We start from the raw sequence: 21,458 nt of genomic DNA, 5'->3' as shown, positions 1-21,458 counted from the left end.
TATGGTAGTCAAAGTAAGCAGGAATTCTATGATAATGTAAGCAATGGTTGATTAAAGAAGTATAATATCAAGATATAATTCCGAAAGCCATGTGGAGGGATTGAGGGAAGTCACGGCTTTGTAAGCCAAAGTGGAAAATGTATGAAAATGTTGGATTTATTTTATATTGTAGTAGTATAGTGTAAAAAATAATAAAAATCATATTTTAAAAAAGAAAAGAAAGCACTTTAGGTGCTGGGCAACCCCAAGCAGACCTGCTGCAAAAAAGAGATTTTAAGCTCTCCGATTTGCTTGGCTTTAACTTGAACAGTTTCAACCGGCCTGCCTTCATCTGTGTATGGTTGAAATCAGCATATTAGGTATGCATAAGATGTGATCATATTGTGTTTTTTATTTTTGAAAAGGAGGGTTAGGTGACCATGCAGAAGAGAGACCTGTCAAAATCTACCAGCCACCATTTTTCAAGTCTCCAAAGGGGTTTGTGGGCAAGCAGGGGGTGATGGACATGGCCCCCCCTTGTCCTGCCCTACTTGGGGATTGGGATATCTACCTGGACCCCATGCGGAGCCCTGTAGACATTTAGAAATTCTGCCTGATGAAGGAGGCAATGGAAACCTTCCGCAAACCAAGACATCCCCGGCTGGAGCAGAGGGGCACCTCAGAAATAGAAGGGCAGGGGTGCCATGTGTCTGCCCATGAGGAACAGCAGCTGGGATGGAGCCCCACAGACTCCTAGCACAGAGAGAGGCTTTATTTCAGCAGGGATTCCCAGCGGGCAGCAGAAGCCGGGCAAAGAGGGGGCCAATCGGGCACCAGGAGGCTGCTGCCGCCAGAAGGAGATCACCACATGAGTGGCCCAAGGTAGCAGGGAGAGGTCGAGAGGGGCCTCTCTCATTTCAGAATGGGGGGCTCCGTTTTGGAGAGACAACTCTGCCTGCAAAAAAGGGTCCTGCAGAGTCAGTGCCAGCGGGTGACCTCAGCTCCTGACAGAGGGCCAAACAAACTCGACTCCTTCGCCATCAGATGGGAGCGGGGGGGGGGGGGAATTCCATTACTGAATCGTACTTCCCCCAACGCCAGAGGAAAAGCTGGTCTAGCTGGAGAATTCCTCGTGGGGGGCAGAGTGTGTCTGCACATACATTTCTAATCAGCCGGCCTTTTAGGGGGGAGGACAGGGCTGGCCCTGCGGGTTCCGATTTCAGAGAGCCGTCTTCTGTTTACCAACATGGGGCATGATCCACGGGGAATTTCTCTGAGGCGGACGGGAGTTGCACCACGGGATTTGTGTGCCACGCGGCTTCCTTGCAGTTTGCGCCCCAAGATGGGCCTCCCCTAGCCTTCGCCAAGCTGTTGCCCCCCAGGTGTTTCGACCACAATCTCCATCATCTCCAGACAGGGCTGATGGGACTTGGAGTGCCAAACACCTGGAGGCTCCAAGCAGGAGGAGGCTGGTCTACTTTCCGGGTCTTGCGCCCTGTTATCCTTAATGGTGCTCCAAATCCCTTTTCCTGGGGGGCAGCTGCAGTTTGCCCCCTCTAGGCAGGGAGAGTTCTAAGCTGTGTTTCAATCCCCAAAGAAGCCAGTGCTTGGGAGATCCAGCAGAGATCTTCCAACGGGCATCTCAAGACAGGGGCCACTTCCACACCAAGCCGTCCTCTTCTCCCCTTATACTGTCAGTCTGGATGCTGAGAGGCCTTGGAGCCAACAGCCACTCCCAGTCCTGTCCCCTGGCCATCGTGTTTTCACAGGACCCCGAAGTCCAGTCGTGTGAAGAGCGACCCAAGCAGCAGGTCCCGCAGGTTGCGAGGAAGAGGCAACGTGATAGACATTTATAAAAGAAGGCACGGCACAGAGAAAGCAGGCAGCGAAAAGCCTTTCCCCAGCACTCCCCTTGCTTGTAACGCTAGGACTTGTGGGCCTCCAGCGGAGCTGAATGCTGGAATATTCAGGGCAGGGAAATGAAAGTGCTTCTTTGTGAATGTGTAGTTAAGCCAGGGGTCAGCAAACTTTTTCAGCCAGGGGCCGGTCCACTGTCCCTCAAACCTTGTGGGGGGCCGGACTATATTTTGGGGGGAAAAATATGAACGAATTCCTATGCCCCACAAATAACCCAGAGATGCATTTTAAATAAAAGGACACATTCTACTCATGTAAAAACACACTGATTCCTGGACTGTCCGCAGGCAGGATTGAGAAGGTGATTGGGCCGCATCCGGCCCCCAGGCCTTAGTTTGGGGACCCCTGAGTTAAGCTGTGGAACTCGCTCCCCCAGGAGCCAGGGAGGGTCACCAACTTAGATGGCTGCAGAAGAGGGTAGGTAGCCGTGTTGGTCTGCCATAGTCGAAACAAAATATAAAAAATCTTTCCAGTAGCACCTTAGAGACCAACTAAGTTTGTTCTTGTTTCGTGTGCATGAACACTTCTTCAGATACACACAAGAAGTGTGCATGCACACGAAATCTCATACCAATAACAAACTTAGTTGGTCTCTAAGGTGCTACTGGAAGGAATTTTTTTATTTTGCAAAAGAGGATTAGACAGATTCATGGAGGAGGAGAGGGCTCTTGGTTGCCCTGAGCCACAGTGGCTCGGCTCTACCTCCCTAGTTGGGGGCAGCACTGCTTCTGAATATAACAGTTGCTGGAAACGGCAGGAGGGAGAAACGCACTTGTGGTTGGGTCCTCCTTGCTGGTTCCCCATAATGGGCATCTGGTCGGCCACTGTGAGAACAGGATGCCAGACTAGATGGGCCACAGGGCCGGATCCAGCTGCTCTTCTTGTGTGCTCAGCTACAAATTCACTTGTTTCTTTTAGTTAATTTATGTCTCCAGGGACCCCTCAGATGGTTTAACATGAAACCAAGAATGATGATTAAAACACAATCAGTAAGAAAACTTAGAAGCGCTGGAGTCGTTGCCACCTGTGCCGGGATCAGGACTGGGCGGGGGGGGGGGTGTTTGCTTCTGAGCGTGGTCTGCGGGAACTGGGCCAATTCAGAATCTGGCTTGGCGGTGAAGTCTGACCCGCCAGGCTCTTTTAAATAAGCGAGGGAGGCAGGTCATCCTCCAGCCCGATTCTGGCACGGCTGCGGAGGAGGACAGTGGCAGGCCAATAATCCTGGAGCTCGGATGGCTACAAAAATAAAACCAGGCCACACTGTAACCCTGCAGGCTTCCCCTGAGCCAGGATCCGTGGAAGTCCTGCTATGCAGAGGCCAGCTGCACAGGGCAAGGGAGTCGGGTCCCTGAGAGCCAAATGCCTCCGCGGACGGGCTGCCTGCGCCCCTTCGCATTCCAAGTCATTTAGGAACAGAAAACACACTTGGAAATCCAACTAAAAATAAAGCCAGCCAGCCGAGATGCTTCATTTTCTGCTGCAAAGATGCCGGGCGCAGAAGAGGCACGAGCACCCGTTTCCGGCAAGGAAGTCCCACCGAAATCCATGGTTGCTGCGCAAGAGCATCTCCTTGAAGGCGGGTGCCAGGATAAACCCCCCAGGCAGCTGGACGCTGGGCTCGGCTGCACGTGCTGAGCCAGGGAGGAGGCCAGCTTTCACCCCCTGGAAGAGGACTTGGAGATAAGTTCCCCCTGCACACTTTCCCATCCATGCGCTGCTTCTTTCTGCTGCTTCTGGCCCCACCTGGCTGTGCGCTTGGGGTTCAGTCAGGCCTGGTTCTTAACAGGCAGCGCGAAGGGGACAGGAAGGGTGCTGGCGGGGATTGTAGACCAACAGCTTTAGCGGAGATTCCTGCATTGCAGGGGGCTGGACTAGATGACCCTTGGGATCCCTTCCAACTCTACAATTCTACGATTCTACCCCTGGAGGCCAGACATGGATTCATGAAGCCACATCTTTGGCTGACCTCGCCTAGCACTGCCTCCTCTTGACAGAAGCTCTGAAGCAGCCCTGGCTTAGGGTCCGTGGGTGACGTTCAACTCCCGCATCCTGCCAGTGCAAGGGTTACTGTTAGCACAAAAGGACTTCCCTCCTTCCCCCCCGCCCCAAATCTGCTCCAGAGAGCTAGGGGAAGCAGAGGAACAGATTTAGGGGGTACGCGGGAAGGAGTGGGGGGCAGAGGGAGAAAAAGCTCTGTTGCACGGCCAGAAATCCTTGAGCTACTTGGCGCCAGGCTGAAGGCAACCTATTTGAACAAATTCATGGAGGAAGAGGGCTGTCGACCTCCACCAGCCAGGATGGCTGTGCTCTGCCCTCTGCTGTGGGAGGCAGCAATGCTTCTGAAGACCACTTGCTGGAAGCCAGAGGAGGGGAGGGGGCTCTTGTGGGCTTCCCATCCGCAGGTGGTTGGCCACTGGCCTGATCCCCCAGGGCTCTCCTGATGTCCAGCCTTCCTCTTAGAGGAGTGCTTAGGGTGAGCAGCCCATGCAAGGCAGGTAGCAGGCGGCTCCTATTCTTGGCTCCTGTCAGCTGCGGCTCCTGCCTCCGAAAGGGCCCTTCGTGCTTTTGGTCGCCCTTCTCTATGCATCGCAGCAAAACTTCCAAGAACAATCCCTGTTACTCCAGCAGCCTAATGACCTTTCTTCTCCCCAAAGCGTTAATAACCCTTTCCCTGCTGAAACTCCGAAACTGGCCCTGTTATCATGGCAACGGAATGAAAGAGGCTCTTCATCCCTGTCTCCTGAGCGAATGGAAGGCAGCCAGGTGAGCAGATGGCTGGGGAAGGACAATTCCCTGCTTTCTGCCGCTGCATGCTTAAACAAAACAAACGCCATCGCCCTCTTGGCTGCTGCCTTTCGCGAGGGCTGCGCAGAAACGCCTTGGCGGCGGCAGAGGGAAAGGTGCTTGTATGTGCAGCCAGGAGAGAGGGCCGCAGCATGTGCTCCTGGCACCCGGACAGCAATGTACAGTAAGGGGGAGGGAAGGGAGGGAAGGAGGCAGGCAGGCAGGCAGGAAGATGACGTGCACCGTCCATTTCACATGTTCTATTTTGGGCCTCCGCTGGCACCAGCAGCTCCCAAAAAAAGCACAGCTGTCTAATCAAACACATGGGAAGAAGGGGGAGGAAGCAGGCAGGATCGGCGGGATTACGAGGCAGAAGATTGCGTTTAATTGCTCAGAATTGCGTAATTAAATTAAAGCGCGCCGGCACGCACGCTCATCCGTCCGGGGCCCTCGCAGCAGCTGTGGTGCTCGGGGGAGCCTGTGTGGCGCGGGGGCTGCTGCTGCTGCCGCCGCTGTGGCGGCAGGACGAGGGAGCCAGAAATAGCTAAGATGGCGGAGAACGTCAAGGACAGAGCGGCAGGGCTTGCACGCACACGCCCGAGAGAGGATCCCGGCAGAAATGCGAAGCAGCTCATTTGGCTTCTTGGGGAAAAGGGCCTGCAGACCCCCTACTCAGCCCTCGCTCCTTCCCCTTGGCTGCACGCAACGGTTCCAGGCCAGAGCAAACGGAGGCAGAGGCGCAGCGGGAGTGGGGCTCCACGGCAGGGAGAAGGCAAACTCCATCGCAGCCCTAATGATTAACTTGTGTGAAGCGGGAAGTGCCGACTGTCCAGGAACAGAGAGGGGGTCCTCAGAGGAAGGGGCCTCCACTGTCCTTTGTCCTCCGACAGGGCTGCCTGGACAGGGCATGGAGTGACCGTCCCGTCAGGGCGAAGGGGCCAAAGGCAGCCCAAGACGTCTAGCCCTGGCTCCGCAGAGGCACAGGCCAGACCCCGTCTGGAGAGAGAGAGAGAGCGACCCACAGAAAGAGGCTTGAAACTGCCCCAGAGGAGTCCAGCCAGTGAGCCAAGGCAGGCGTTGCAGGGAAAGCCAAGCTCACTTGAGTTAAAAGCACAAACACAGTTCCTGATCTACAGCCAGTGCCTGAGCTCCATCTTCTCAAGGGAAGTTTCAGCCTCACCAGGCTGACATCCGTGGGCAAGCAAAGGCCCTGGCGCCGGGCCTGGTGGTCTCTGAGGAAGTGTGGGGAAGCTCATAAGATGGCAAACGTCTTCCCAAGGTTCATGGAGAAAGTTGTCAACATGGCGGCTTCCTGGCACGGCTAGCTATGTGCAGGGGCCGGAGACAAGGCAGAAATCTTTGTCTGTTTTCTGCTCCCTAACCAATTCCTGATCCACAAGAAGACCTCCCCTCTTATTCCATTAACTCGCGAGTCTTTGGTGCAGTGCATTCTGAAAAGAATTTTGAAAACCCATGTACCTTATATCCACTGGATCCCCTATATTTGCTTGTTGACGCTCTCAAATAACTCAAATAGAGAGAATACTTGCTCGAGCAGAAGCCATGCTGGCTCTGCTTCAGCAAGGCTTGTTCTTCTATATGCTTGGTTGTTCCTCTGAGTAACCTGTCAGCAAGCATCACCTCCTCCTCTTTGTCTGCAGCAACGTTTGGCCTTTGTGACAGGGATCGAGGCCACTGTATACCCTGCTAAAGCATCTCCAAAGCTAAGCCCACCACCCCCTCTACCCAGAGGCTCCAGCCCCATCCAGCAGCTTATTCCTCAGATACTAGGCAGCTGTGCCAAAACCAACATCACAAAGCCCCGTTTGTTCAGATTTCTCTTCTTTCCGCTTTCCTCTTTGTGGGACCAGGAATCCCAAAAAACCCCTTGGATTCCTCACGCGGAGAAGCCAAGGGGCGTTGCCTTCAGAGAAGACTCCCACCGCAGTGGTCATGTGACGCTTCCTGGCTTCCCACCCAGGCTCTTCTCCCGTGGGATTCAGCAGCTGAGCCCGAGGCCTTACTCTGCACCAGCGCTGAGGGCTCCTCCTTCGTTCGCAATGCCCACAGAGCTTCCCAGGAAGGCCTCCTACATTCCTGTTGCCAGGATGGAGCCTCAGCAGAGCTTTGTGGCTCCCAGCCTAAAAAGCATCCTGGACTTTGCTTATTCCTAAGGTTTTTCAAGAAGCAGTACCAGTGGGGAAGTCGGGGCATCTGGTGAGATAATAAAGGGAACAGCCACAAACCCTGCTGAAAGGAGAGGCGGGGAAAGGCTCTGCCAAGAGACGGGGGGATCATGGCCTGGAGGACGAGCGGTGCTAATTCCCAGGATCAATTGCGGCAATGTTTCCGTGGACCTGGTGCCCTGAATGAGTTTGGTGAACACTCCGACTCCAGGCCTGTGACGGAGAGCTGATCCAAACCACGTTTTCAGGTTTCTCTGGACATAGCAAATTGCGGTCTACTCAGGATGCAATGAGTACTTCTACACAATGATGTCATGGAAAAATGGATCTGTGGGAGCAGATCCTCTTTCCCAAATCTAGTTTGGAAAAATAAACCCACCTTAAGTTCTATACGAAGCCTCTCCTCCCACAGCTAGACCAGGGGACACCCCCCCCCCAGCCAGGCTGCCATGGGAACTCCTTGGGGCTTAGCCCGGTTCCTGGGCCCTCCCCGGGAGACAGAAATGGGAGTTTCAAAGGTCTGCAGACAGCTCACTTGAAAGGGGCAACCCATTCTTCCCCATTCTGGAGCGAAACATGTCAATATTTAACTCTGAAGCTTTTTATGAGACCCAGGTGCCGTTGGGGGCTGTATTCTCTCAACCCTGGGGGCAATTTGTGATGATAAGCAGGAGAGACAATTCACGTGGGTGACTGCTTGATAGTAGCCAGACAGCAAGGCCACCTTCCAGGGGGTTGTTGCAAAGGTCAGTAGCCAGCAGTCACATGGGCAAGAGCCTCTTTGCAATCTGACCAAGGGCAAAGTTTGCTTTGCCTTGTAGATCGATGGGGGGGGGGGGGTTGTTCCCACCAGAATCGCAGGGAAGTGCAAGTGGTTTGGGGAAGTGGCTTTGCAGGGGGCCTGAGAAGGAACTGCAAAAGTGGGCAGGACAGGTCTCTCCCCTGGGCTCCTTCCACGCCAAGTCAGACACACCAAAATGGCCACTTCCCCTTTGCTCAACAGGTGTTGTCAGGGGCTGGCAAGACGTTGATGAGTGTGGACTGGAGTTGGGGGAGGGGAGCAGTGGTTTGTGGGGACCTGTGCCGGCCAGGAGGCAGGCGAAGCTCCAGAGCTGTGGGGTGGAGCACAGGAGGGGTTGGAAGAGGTGGAGGAAGAGGCAAGTGAAGGGCCAGGGGCTTCCTCACCCTCTCCTGCATCCCGTCTCCCAGAACCAGGAGGCGACTGAAGTGGGGAGAGCACAGGAAGCTTCCACACAGGCACAGTCTCTGGCTGCATGTGCGCAGCCCGTCAGGGGAAGGTACATGAATTGGTGGAGGGGAGAGTGGTCCCCAGTTGTGGCAACGGCTCCACAGACAGTGGATCTGGGCATAGCTGCCTGGATGCGTTATCTCTCATAATAAGTACAGGCAACTGCTGATTTAGGCGCATCCGAATGACGTGAGATCGCGTACATGCGCACGGCGCTGAACCCAGAAGTAGCCCCTAAAACATCATTAAGGTGTCATGAAAAGGGGAAGCACTTGACAGACGTGAACGCTCACCAGAAACTACGATAGATTAGAACTGTGAAGTCATCAGGCGGCTCTGCGCATGTGAAGCCTATTGCGGGGGGGGGGGGGGGGTTTTCACCCTGGCTTCAACAGGGCAGGAAAGTGTTCATTCTTGGCTTCCCGGCACCTCTTTCCGCCACTTATGGAGATTTTTGCAACAGACGTAGAAAATGTGCTTCTCCTTCCCCAAACCCAGTCTTTGGGGGACCTGCACATCACTGCAGATGTGCAAATCCCCAAGGGAAGCCCCAGCAGGCCGGAGGTTTGGCGCTTCCATCAGCTTCCTTCTATCCTGCTGCTGCTGCTGCTGCTGGCTTAAGAAAGAAGGATGGCTCCCTCTGGAGGGCATTCGGAGTTAATTGCTGGGGTGCGAGGACTGAAGGACATCTCCTGAGATGGGGAGGGACCGTCTCCTGCAGACTGTCAGCAATCTGCTGGAGAGCTTCAGCTGCATACTGGAAGTTTAGGTCTATGCAATGAATGTGGATTAGAGCACTCTGCTGCAACAAGTCTACTTTTTTTTTTAAGGTATTTTTTGCGGTTAGGAAAGTGATGGGGAAATGCTCAAATGGTTGGCTGGCACCCATCTGCACCAATAAGTGTCAGATAAGCAAGTGACATAGAAGGTAAACAAAAGGTAGAGGTCAAGGACCCCTGGACGGTGAAGTCCAGTCAAAGGCAACTCTGGGGTTGCGGCGCTCATCTCGCTTCAGGCTGAGGGAGCCAGCGTTTGTCCGCAGACAGTTTTCTGGGTCATGTGCCCAGCAGGACTAAACCGCCTCTGGCGCAACGGGACACTGTGATGGAAGCCAGAGTGCACAGAAATGCCGTTTACCTCCCCACCGCAGCGGTACCTATTTATCTGCTAGGATGACAGGAGGTGGGACAGAGCAAGGGGAGCTCACCCCGTCGTCGTGGGGATGCGAACCGCCGACCTTCTGATCTGCAAGCCCAAGAGGCTCAGTGGTTTAGAACACAGTGCCACCAGGGATCCTTTACCTATTTATCTACTTGCACTGGTGTGCTTTCGAACTGCTAGGTTGGCAGGAGGTGGGACACAGCAAAGTCTCCACCCACACAAGCAGACCAGGACAGACGCTGCTTGTCACGCCACCTCCACACAAAACCAATCGGAATATTGTACCATCTCTGGACCTCTGCATAAGCCCTGCACAAGCAAATCAAGACGGACGCTCAACAAGGAGGTCTCTTGGAGGAGCCCCCCACCCCACCCCCGGAAGAAACAGCTTTGCTGAGCCAGGCTTGTCAAGGCAGCAGGATGTCTGTTTCCATGCGTGGGCTCGTGCGCGTGGCCAGGAAGGAGAATGCAAGGATTTCCCAAAGACGGGAGACAATCAGGTGCCTTAGGGCAGAAAAAGCAACCAGAGCAACACGGGAGGATCTCTGCATTTCCATGTCTTTTCAACCATGCACATTTCATTAAACACACGCACACACAAATCAAACCGGGACTGGCTCGTTAGTCTTACGTTTTTGGCAAATAAACACATTGAGAAATTAAGCCGGTGTGCCAAGGGTTAATAAGCCCACACTCTGCGGGAGACAGAAGCACCCTCATCCTGCACTGGGCACCCAAAGGTGGCTCTGCACCACTTGCTTCCTGGGCACCCAAACCCCACCAGGATGGGAAAGTGCCGCACAGAGTCATTTCATGCAGAACCAAAGTGAAGAAAAGATTCAGGGGGTGTCAACTTACTGCCTGCTTTTGCTCCTCTTCCTATAAAGGTTGGCAGTAAGCAAACGTGTGAGAGAAAGAGAGATGACAGTTAATCATTATCAGGACACAGGCAGGGATCCCCAAGAGGGACCTCCATGTCTGCTGACACTCAAGGACACCAAGGGAGGAGGAGGAGGAGGAGGACAAAGGGAAGGGATGCGGGAGGGCAGGAGCCGTTGCCTTGCGCTGTGTGAGACCATCACACCTGCCTCTGACTTCCCTCCCAGGGATGCTACAGGCTAGGTGCATCCCTGGTCCAGCGAGAGAGAGGGAGTGAGGTCTGGGTTCTGCATGCAGGAAACCTGGGTGGGAAAGAAGACACTCAGAGGACTGAGCAGGGGACAGGATGTGGGATATTTAACATATATTCAAACAAACAATTCCTGCTTTGTTAGATAGGCACAAGATAGGGGCTGAAGCTCCACGTATTCCTGTTGGAGCTTGCTAGAGAGAGAGAACTCTGAGAGAGGCACTCCCCCTGTCCCCTGACAAGGAGAGGGCATAGCCAATGTATATTCTCTTACCTGCCTGGGCACACTGCCTCTCACCTCTTCCTCTTCCCTCTCTGCCAGCAATGTGAGAACATCTGCTCCTCTGAGCTCCATGCTCAGGCGACATCTTAAGCTAGATTTATGTACAGGTATGTCCTTGTAACTGAATTACTATTTTAAGCCTGCCTGGACAAAGCTGCTGTATCGGTTACTCTTCGACAAGTGTTCTGAGTGAGTAAATGTTATTTTTACCTTTTTCAGGACTACATGGTTATTGTTTTATGGGGGAGAAAAGGGGGGAAATACCAGGAAAATCCAGGCTGCCTTAAAGCACCCTGGAATACTTAAACGAAAAGGCTAAAACTAGTCTATCAAAGCTTCCCTGTCAAGCTGCAAAGGGATGCACTCTGCTGAACTCACAAACATGAGGAAGGAAGGGTGATATCTAATCAATATATCCCCTCCTGGCACCTATTCACATCCCAACACAGCAGAGCACCATTCAAGCCCCCCAAAGGCTGCTAACACACAAGAGGAGGGGAAAGGCTCTCTCTCTCCTCCTCCTGCTGGGCCTAATGGGCTGAACATGGGGGGACACGGGATGATGGACTTCCTAAGGATAAGCAGTAATGGAACTAGTCAGGGGCAGGGGTGGGGCTGGGGGCTGGGATCTCCCCTGCTAGAGCTCCTCAGGCATAAGCTGGACAGATACCTGAGGATAGAGGGTGCTTCTAGCACTGGATTTACAGCCTTGAGCCCTAGGGGGTTGGGCTAGAGGACCTCTAAAGACCCACACCACCTGGAAGAGGCTGCAGGCAAATTCCTTCTCTGCAGGAAGGGACAAAAGACAATGAGGGAGAAGAGGGCAGCCCCTCTTTGCCAACTATAAAGAGGCTTCTGAATGCTAGAGCAGGCTGGATCTGGCTGCACACAGCCCTCCGGAGGCGGTTCCTCCCAGGACAAGGGCCAGGGCTGGAGCTTATGGTCAGGTAGAGCACACGCTTTGAGTGCTGGAAGGACTGGGTCCAAGCCTGATCAGTGCTGCCAGTTGAAAAGGATGGCCTGACTCGCCGCCTAAGGCAGGGCCGAAATGGCATCTCACAGGTTTAATGCACAAACCGCCCGGTGGCTGCGAATGTGGCAGGTGCTGAGCGCCGACAGGCCTTACCTTGAGCAGCTTCATAAGCCCTTCCAGTTGCACCATCAGTTCCCGCCGGCTCTCCTGAAGGGCAGACATTCGCTGCTCCAGCTCATCCTTCCTTTGCCTGTTTGGGTTGAAGGAGGAGAAGCGGCCAGTTTGCCAGAAGGGCAGTTCCACTGGTATTCAGAAACGGCCTTCCCTATCCTTCCCGATCTTCATGGGCAGAATACTTATGCAGCTGCCTGCCTCGCAGCAGGGCAGTTGTGAGGGTGAAGAGAAGGCATCAAACCCTCTGCCTTGGGTAAAGGTGGCACAGAATCAGAGACGGGCACAGCTCTGCTGTCCGTTCAGTCTGTTTGCCACTGCCAACCAGCAGCAGCAGAAGAACATAAGAAACCCCCCCCCCTCCTCCATGAATTCATCTAATTCATCCAGGTTGGTGGCCATCCCTGTCTCCTGTGGCAGGGAGTTCCACAGCTGAACTGCTTGCTGCATGAATAAGTACTCTTGTGCAAGCAACCTCCCTTCTGGGGTCCCACCCCCCTCACATTCTTACCGCAATAGCCTCAGTTCCGCCAGCAACGTCGGATTCTGCTGGGCTTTCTCTGGTGTCGGCTGAGAGGCCTGTTCGTGCTCCAGCCGCAGCCGCTGAATTTCTTGCAGAATCTCTCTGTGCAAGTAAAATAAAGGAACCAGCATTAGCCCTCTTGCTTTCCAAACTCCCAGGGAAGGCCAAACAGGGTTTAATATGTCAGTGGAATCGGCGGACTCTGCCTACAGGCCCTGGCTGGGCTGCAATCTGACTGCCTAGCAGGATTCTGCAGAACAACCCACACACCCACCCCAATTATTCTTGGGTGGGTTCGTATCATCAGGTAGAGATACATCCTAGAAAAAAGTATGGAATAGGACAGTGTTTTTCAACCTTTTTTGGGCAAAGGCACACTTGTTTCATGAAAAAAATCACGAGGCACACCACCATTAGAAAATGTTAAAAAATTTAACTCTGTGCCTATATTGACTATATATAAAGTAATTCTCTTGAATTTTTCAATTTTTCCCACGGCACACCAGGCAACATCTCGCGGCACACTAGTGTGCCGCGGAACAGTGGTTGAAAAACACTGGAATAGGAGACCCACCTGTGGCATGCTTAGTTTTGAACAGGTGTGGACCCAAGGCCAGTGGGGAGGCAGAATGGGCTGCCCCCAGCTTTCACAGAGTTGTAGAGTTGGAAGGGGCCCCAGGGGTCTATCAGTCCAGTCCCCGTCTCCTTCCAGAGTCTGGCATAGAGGGGACCTTGTCCAGACTGTTCCCCCATCTCTCTCTCTCTCTCTCTCTTTGCCATGCCAGCGCATTCATATTTGGCAAGCCCCTTTAAAACGCCAAGCCTTCATTTTTCTCCACCCAACTTTCTTATGCAAAAATAAAAAACAAAACCTTTCACCGAACTGATGGAGTGTAAGGATTGCAAAATCCAACAGCTGCATTGTGGAGTCCCCCTCCCCAATCTTTGCGGGGTTGTCCCCTTGTCAAAGCACCCACCCACAGAACTCCCACCGGGAGGCAGCAGCAATGGAAAGGGTAGAAGGCAAAAGATCTCTTGCTCAGGAACCCAGTAAGAAGAGTTTGGATTTGATATCCCTCTTTATCACTACCCGAAGGAGTCTCAAAGCGGCTCACATTCTCCTTTCCCTTCCTCCCCCACAACAAACCCTCTGTGAGGTGAGTGGGGCTGAGAGACTTCAGAGAAGCGTGACTAGCCCAAGGTCACCCAGCAGCTGCATGTGGAGGAGCGGGGAAGCAAACCCGGTTCACCAGATTATGAGTCCACCGCTCTTAACCACTACACCACACTGGCTCTGGACTGCCACCCCTCCTCCACGCCACCCAAGGCCCCTTACCTGTTCTTGTTCTCCAGCTCTGCTATCAGCTGCCGCTGCTGCTTGTTGGCATCGAAGTTGAACCCCAGGTCTGTTGGTGGGCGTGGCTGTCAAGAGACCCCAAAGACACACACGGATCAACGAGGACCCAGCACAGAAACACACGCAAGCAGCCACCTCCCCATCACCAACAGCGCTGGGGAGATGCTGGTAAAGATGGGGAAGGAAATCAGATCAGGTTGTCATAGAATTGTGGAGTTGGAAGGGACCCCGAGGGCCATCTAGTCCAACCCCCTGCAATGCAGGAATCTGCTTAGGGAAGTTTTTAATGTTTGAGGTTTTATTCTGTTTTTAGTGTTCTGCTGGGAGCTGCCGAGAGCGGCTGGGGAAACCCAGCCAGATGGGCAGGGTATAAATAATAACATTATTATCATTATTATTTGCCCAATGTGGGGCTCGAACCCATAACCCTGGGATAAGGAGTCTCATGCTCTACCAACTGAGCTAAGTGCCTTGTCCCCAGGGGCAGACCCTCCATAAGAAACATAAGAGCCTTCTGGATCAGACCAGTGGACCCTGTAGTCCAGCACTCTGCCCTCTCTGTGGCCAATCAGGTGGATTGATCCATCCATCCGGCTCTTCTCAGGTTCTTGCAGGAGTTGCTACTAAGGAGATGGTCTTTTCAGTGGTGGCACCCTAGTTACGAAATGCCCTCCCCAGAGAGGCTCACCTGGTACCTGTGTTGTGGTCCTTCCAGTTTCAACCTTTTTAGAAACTTCACCAGGCTTTTCACTTTTAAAAACATGTTTCAGTGCTTTGTGGACGGGGGGTGCTACTGTTGTCCGCTGTTGATTTAATGTTGATGCTGTTTTAACCTTTTTATGTTCTGCATTTTGATATTTTATGGTGCGGCTTTTTGTTTTGTTTTGTCTTTTAATAGACAAGTTGTACACCACCCAAAGAACCTATTCTTAATGGGCAGCATGAAAATGCTGCGAAGCGTGAGCAAGCGAGCATACAAGATTTCCTTTGCTCCAATATGCTGACTTTCTGGGAGGAAGGCCCCCCCCCCCGGGGACACTGAGCCTGCGTGGCTCCAGCCTGGCATCCAACTAATTATGTGACTCCCATACTGCCTGGGGGGGCGGGGGCGGCTGAGCACCACGCCTGCGGTGCAACGTGACGAAATTGACCGGAGGGACACCCACTCAGTAGCGCAAAACGCTCCTCCTTAATTGTTGCAGCATGTTTAGAAAGAAGCCCAGCGCTGCCAGCTCACCTGCCCAGGCAAGCAGCAGCTGAGCATACCGTACCGCAGCCATCAGGGGAAACGTTAGCGAGAGAGGGGGCCAGACTGGCTGCTTACCACGTTTCCAGCTTCGGCAGCTAGCCTGGCAGCGTAGCGGGCGATGAGTCGGTGCTCCTCGTCCAGCCTGCTGGGGCTGTCCAGGACGCTGCTGGGGGCGGGGGGAGAAAACCAAGAAGCATGAGCGCCAGTCAGGCAAGGCAGCCCGCAGTTGCCCAACACCAGACAGGAGTCAGAGCCCTCCCACCTTACCTCCTGCCACACCAGCGTCAAAAGTGGGGAAAGGCTACCGGCTAGTTCCCAGGCCCAAGTCAACGTTCTGGTTTTGACCTATAAAGCCTGATGTGGCTCAGAAGTCCAAAAGCTCCAGGGCCACCTCTCCCCATGTGAACCAAGCTGGACCCTGCGGTCGTCACCTGAGGCCCTTCTTCGTGGAGGTCCAGAGGGTGGCAAATGAGTGCAGGCCTTTTGGGTGGTGGCCCTGCCCTGGCAGCAGGTGGGATGTCTGGGGCCTCTTTTTAGCGAGGCGGGATCTGGAAGAATCTCCGATGGGTTATTAAACTTTTACTGCTTGTGTTTGTCTTAACTGGTTTTAACGTAGGTTTGTTTGTTTGTTTTGCAGGGGCAAGCTGTCAAGAGCTTTGCAAATCTGAAGCGCTACAAAGATGGCAAAATGGCCCGAGCAAACTGGGCAACAGGGAGCCGGCTGGAGTCTGCAAAAGGCCTCAGGAATATATGGCTGGTACCAACTTGAAAGAGGAATTGGACAATGGGAGTCTAAGTTCCAGAATAAGAAACAGGAAGCAAGAATTGGACTGAGGCTGTAAATCTGAAGGGGCTTCAGCTGTGGCAACCTAAGACTGAACACACACAGCACCAACCAGCGGAGTGGCTGAGCCATTTGGGGTGGTTTCCTGTGCGTAAAAATAAAAAGGAAGGAAACTTGCCCTGTTTAAAATGACGCAACAACCAAATGTTCTGCCGAGCAGAAGTGAACCCAGCAGAAGATCCATCTTAAACACAACTGGATCTCGATTTCTGTTTAGGATGAAGATGCCCTGGGAGGTGGCATCCCCCTGGCTGTTGGGCTGTGTGTGAGAATGTGTGGGGTGAGCAAGTGATTGTGTGTATTCCATTTCCGCTGGGCTTTCCTGTGAAAAAGCTGCTCGCTATGAGCCTAGGGCTTGCCGATCGGAAGGTCGGCGGTTCGAATCCCCGCAATGACGGGGTGAGCTCCCGTTGTTCAGTCCCTGCTCCTGCCCACCTAGCAGTTTGAAAGCACCTCGAAGTGTGAGTAGATAAATAGGTACCGCTCCGGCGGGAAGGTAAACGGCGTTTCCATGCGCTGCTCTGGTTCGCCAGAAGCGGCTTAGTCATGCTGGCCACATGACCCGGAAGCTGTACGCCGGCTCCCTCGGCCTATAGAGCGAGATGAGCGCCGCAACCCTAGAGTCGTCCGCAACTGGACCTAATGGCCAGGGGTCCCTTTACCTTTACCTATGTAAGGGATGGTGTGCATTTCTGCACACAACGGTGAGCACGCATTTTGCAAACCAGAGCCTCATGCACCCATGTGCTGGGCTCCTGGGGCACCAACTCCGAAGCAAATGAAAGGAGGTTGTTTCTGAAACTCGGGAGAACGAAACAGCCTTGCTGCTGCTGCTGCTGTTTTGCTGAACTTTGCTTCTGCTTCTGTGCTCTTACCTTGTGCAAAGTCTGGGAAGCCAGGCTCTATGTTTTACAAACACCACCATGGCTCCCTCCACCCCCAAAACAAGGCTGCTTCCTCATTTTGAAACCATGTGTTGTAAGAATTTTAAGGTATTTTATTTATATATAATAATTGTTATTAATGTACCAAAACAAATAAGGCCACATGTCTGAAAAACAGCACAGGAAGACAGGCCGCACTCCATTTTGACTCCCAACTGACCAAGTATTTCTTTGTCTCAGGAACAAAGGGGGGGGGGGTTGCCCCTCCAGCTACTCAGCAGCCCTCTGCCTGAGTGATAATCTCTGGCATCCTGATACCTGAGTGCCAGACAAAAGGGTGTGATTAACTTGGCTGGGATATAGGGAAATGTAAATATCTTTTGCTTCACTTGATGGGTTTTTGGTGGAGGGCAAGAGGAGGCAGGGGGCAGGATCCAGGATGTTCAGATCACTGCTAACAGACCCTCCCAATTTGTGATGTATGGAGGGGTGGTCTTGAGCTGGAGGGGGGCAATTTCAAAAGTCTATATAGGAGCTTGCGCACCTTTGTTGGAGGTCTTTTGCTTGCAAGACACCCTGCTGCAGCAGTTTCTAATAAAGGGCTATTGCCTTGCTTTGGGAGATTCTGTATCGTCTCTATTTATTCATAAGTGCTCCTGAGAGGAGGGGAGCCCTGCTGAGGCTCTCCCCCAGGTTCGTGGACTCCCTTCTGGGGCCGAACCTAATTTTTATTACACATGCATCAAGGTGAAATAGTCATTATCGCAGAGGAAACCCCTCACCAAATTTAGGCAGGTAAAATGAGAGCCCTGTAATAAACATGTTTGGACCATGGGCTACAGATGCTTCATTCGGAACTGCTCAATATCTCAGGACTCTCAAAAAGCATTTAGAAGCTTTCCAAAATTTTCATTAAGTTGCTTACAAAGAATGCGGTTTTAAAAACTAACCCTCTTTGGGCCATGCGCCCAGATCCAATGCATGCACACGCACCCTTTGGGGCCCTAAGTGCTGCAGCCTCATGGCCCATCTCCATGTGCAAGTTTCAGTTTATGGCTTCTCAGAGCTTTGGGCAAAGCTGTCCATGGGACTGCCGTGCTCATGGGCTCCCCCCGCCCTCCCCTCTCCTAAGACTGACCGTGCGCCACTCTGGAGCTGGCTCACATAGGCTGCGATCAGGGCATGCTCATCCCTAAGCCGGTCGGAGGGGGCCGGGCTGTAGTGCAACCTGGGGGTGGGGGAAGCAAAGGAGGCAAAACAACACGACAGAAATGAAAAGGTGAGGGCATTCGGGAAAACGCAAATGATGGCAAGCAACAATTAAAATAAGGAAACTTAAAAACATTCAAAACATGGGAGGAAATGTGCAGGAACCTCATTGGAAAGAGTGTGGAATCACCGTGGCAAGGAGAAAGAGATGGACTTTCCCCATATTTGTTCCCCCACGTCACCTGGAACCTGCTGCCTGTCAGGCAAAGAGCAGACATGTTCCTGCAAAATGAGACTCTTGCGCAAGGAGGGGGGAGGAGTCCCAAAATGCAAACACTGCCCCGGTGTGCCTAAGCAGGAGCTCCCCCCCTCCCGGGCGCAAATGGTGCCATAATTAGGAGAGACCCAGAAGCAGCCCCCACCTGCATTCTGCTTCCAGCTCACTTGGGCCAGACTCAGTGCACAAATGGAGAGGCCTTTGCTTCTCTGCCACAAGGCTGAGGAAAGATTTGCTTGCTTCCACCTCTCCGCGCTCTGGCAAAGACATGCCCCTTGCCACTTTCGTCTCTCAAGCAGCATCTCCTCACTCCCTTCCTTCCCCTGTTGTTGTTGCTGTTTAGTCGTGCCCGACTCTTCGTGACCCCATGGACCAGAGCACGCCAGGCACTCCTGTCTTCCACTGCCTCCCGCAGTTTGGTCAGACTCATGTTAGTAGCTTCGAGAACACTGTCCAACCATCTCATCCTCTGTCGTCCCCTTCTCCTTGTGCCCTCCATCTTTCCCAACATCAGGGTCTTTTCCAGGGAGTCTTCTCATGAAGTGGCCAAAGTCTTGGAGCCTCAACTTCAGGATCTGCCCTTCCAGTGAGCACTCAGGGCTGATTTCTTTAAGGATGGATATGTTTGATCTTCTTGCAGTCCATGGGACTCTCAAGAGTCTCCTTGCATTGATGTCCTTCTTCATGCAGAGCACGGCCCACAGGAGGCCACCAACTTAGATGGCTTTATAAGGAGATTTGACAATTTCATGGGGGGGGGCTCTTGAGGGCTCCTAGCAAGGGTGGCCCTGCTCTGCCCTCCACTGTCAGAGGGAGCCATGCTTCTGAATCCCAGTTGCTGGAAGAGGGGGCTCTTGTGCTCGGATCCTGCTTGCAGGCTTCCCGTTGACTCATCTGGTCGTCCACAGGATGCTGGACTAGCTGGGGCACTGGCCGGATCCAGCAGGCTCTTCTTCTGTCTGCTCTAAGCTGGTGCCCCACAGATGTCGCTGGAGGACAGCTTCCATCAGCCCCAGACTGTATGGCCAACGGTCAGGGGTGAGGGGAGTTGTAGTTCCAGCGATTCCTGGGGTGCACCAAACCTCCTCTCTCCCCGGTACACAAAGATCATTCTCCGATTTGGAGTGGCCTCCCTTTCCCCAATTACTTTTATGGCATGAGACTATTTACAAGGCTCACCTCTGACCCCGCATCATGCTTTGAAGGCATTACACCTCCACGCTGACTTCAATCGCCCCTTGCAGTGTTTTATGGCCTTGCCATAAAGCTGGGCTTAGCGGCAGTGAAAAGTCATAAACAAGGAGGCCCCCCTCCCCGTAAGATTCATGGGGGGGGGGAAACCTTCCAGGAGGCAATGCCCCATCTTGAGCAAGACAAAAGAGGAGGAGGAGGGAGCTGGGTGGATGTTTGCGGATGGGCCATGTGGCTCTTCATCTTCCCCACCCAGACGCCAAACTTTGATGTCTTTTCAGCAACAGATGGAGAACTTTTCACTTGTCCAGGGAGCCTTTTTTTTGTAACGGGCTGGGTTTTAACTTAGTGGTTGTGTGCTGACATGTTTCACCCTGATTTTTTATTTATTATTATTATTATTATTATTATTATTATTATTATTATTATTATTACTACTACTACTACTACCTGTATAACATGCTCCATCCGTAAATATCATAGAATCCTAGAGGTGGAAGAGACCCCAAGGGCCATCCAGTCCAACTCCCTGCCAAGCAGGAAACACCATCAAAGCATTCCTGACAGATGGCTGTCAAGCCTCTGCTTAAAGACCTCCAAAGAAGGAGACTCCACCACACTCCTTGGCAGCAAATTCCACTGTCCAACAGCTCTCACTGTCAGGAAGTTCTTCCTAATATTTAGGTGGAATCTTCTTTCTTGTAGTTTGAATCCATAGCCCCGTGTCCGCTTCTCTGGAGCAGCAGAAAACAACCTTTCTCCCTCCTCTATATGACATCCTTTGATATATTTGAACATGGCTATCATATCACCCCTCAACCTTCTCTTCTCCAGGCTAAACATACCCAGCTCCCTAAGCCGTTCCTCATAAGGCATCGTTTCCAGGCCTTGGACCATTTTGGTGGCCCTCCTCTGGACACGTTCCAGCTTGTCAGTATCCTTCTTGAACTGAGGTGCCCAGAACTGGACACAGTATTCCAGGTGAGGTCTGACCAGAGCGGAATACAGTGGTACTATTACTTCTCTTGATCTAGATGCTATACTCCTATTGATGCATAGGGCGGTTCACAGCATAAATATACAAGACAAAAATACAAAATACATAATCAAAGCAAGAACAAAACCAAAGCAAGCCAATGGCTCTCCCTCCCCGGCTCCCCCTCTGATGAACTTCAGGGTGGCAGAGGAACAAGCTCCCAAAAGCCGGAGGCCCCCCACGCGAAGAGGCTTGAATTAAAGGTTCAGAAAGGGAAAACCCAAATGACCAAGCGAGGTGAAGCAGTTACAACTTTGCGAGCTCTTGGGGAGAGAGAAAAGGTGAGTGGGGGGGGGCATGGCAGAGGTAAATAAAATTGTGAATGGCATTGAGAAAATGGAAAGAGTAAAGTGTTTCTCCCTCTTTCATAAAACCAGAACTTGTGGGTCAGATTGTAAGAAAGGCAGTGCAAAGGCTTTTTCAGCGTCTAAAGAAACCCAAGGCTACCTGTTTATCACCACGCTTTCCAAAATATTCAGTAACATTCAACACTGTTCCTCACATTACCCCTCAGTTGCCTTGTGGGTAGAAATCCTGTCTGATCTTCATGTGCTACATTTCTCAAGACTGTTTTAAGTCTCCTTGCACAAATGGTTTCTCCCAGTGTGGTGTAGTGGTTAAGAGCAGTAGACTCATAATCTGGTGAACCGGGTTCGTGTCTCCGCTCCTCCATCTGCTGGGTGACCTTGGGCTAGTCACACTTCTCTGAAGTCTCTCAGCCCCACTCACCTCACAGAGTGTTTGTTGTGGGGGAGGAAGAGAAAGGAGAATGTGAGCCGCTTTGATGCTCCTTCGGGTAGTGATAAAGCGGGATATCAAATCCATACTCTTCTTCTTCTTCTTCTTCTTCTTCTTCTTCTTCTTCTTCTTCTTCTTCTTCTTCTTCTTCTCCTCCTCCTCCTCCTCCTCCTCCTCCTCCTCTCTCATAAGTCCAGAATTCATAAGAAAAGCAGGAGTTCAGGGATGCCTGAGGCTCTGCTGCCGGCTTTCCGGTGCCGGAGTACAAAAGGCCACAACCTGTCTTTGCGCCCCCCCCCCCACTCCGGGGCAACACGG

General features: G+C 52.6%; 1 protein-coding gene across 7 annotated transcripts in view; it reads right to left on the bottom strand.

Moving 5' to 3' along the window:
* DTNB (dystrobrevin beta) overlaps positions 1 to 21,458 on the bottom strand; it is a 118,098-nt gene that overhangs the window by 12,585 nt on the left and 84,055 nt on the right. Inside the window, exons 11-16 of one of the 7 annotated variants that reach the window (XM_033145244.1) lie at positions 17,828 to 17,917; positions 15,037 to 15,124; positions 13,692 to 13,777; positions 12,344 to 12,457; positions 11,815 to 11,911; positions 10,135 to 10,155 (exon numbers count right to left, since the gene is read on the bottom strand). In XM_033145244.1, the coding sequence (XP_033001135.1) occupies positions 10,135 to 10,155; positions 11,815 to 11,911; positions 12,344 to 12,457; positions 13,692 to 13,777; positions 15,037 to 15,124; positions 17,828 to 17,917 (496 nt within the window). Of the gene's footprint in view, positions 1 to 10,134; positions 10,156 to 11,814; positions 11,912 to 12,343; positions 12,458 to 13,691; positions 13,778 to 15,036; positions 15,128 to 17,827; positions 17,918 to 21,458 lie in introns of all 7 variants that reach the window. The other 6 variants (XM_033145243.1, XM_033145247.1, XM_033145248.1 and 3 more) reach the window with 6 other exon arrangements.

This window comes from Lacerta agilis, chromosome 3, assembly GCF_009819535.1.
Source record: "Lacerta agilis isolate rLacAgi1 chromosome 3, rLacAgi1.pri, whole genome shotgun sequence".
NCBI classification, from domain to species: domain Eukaryota; kingdom Metazoa; phylum Chordata; class Lepidosauria; order Squamata; family Lacertidae; genus Lacerta; species Lacerta agilis.
The sequence above is the reverse complement of the archived record's forward strand: the minus strand, read 5'-3'. Positions and strand labels throughout refer to the sequence as shown.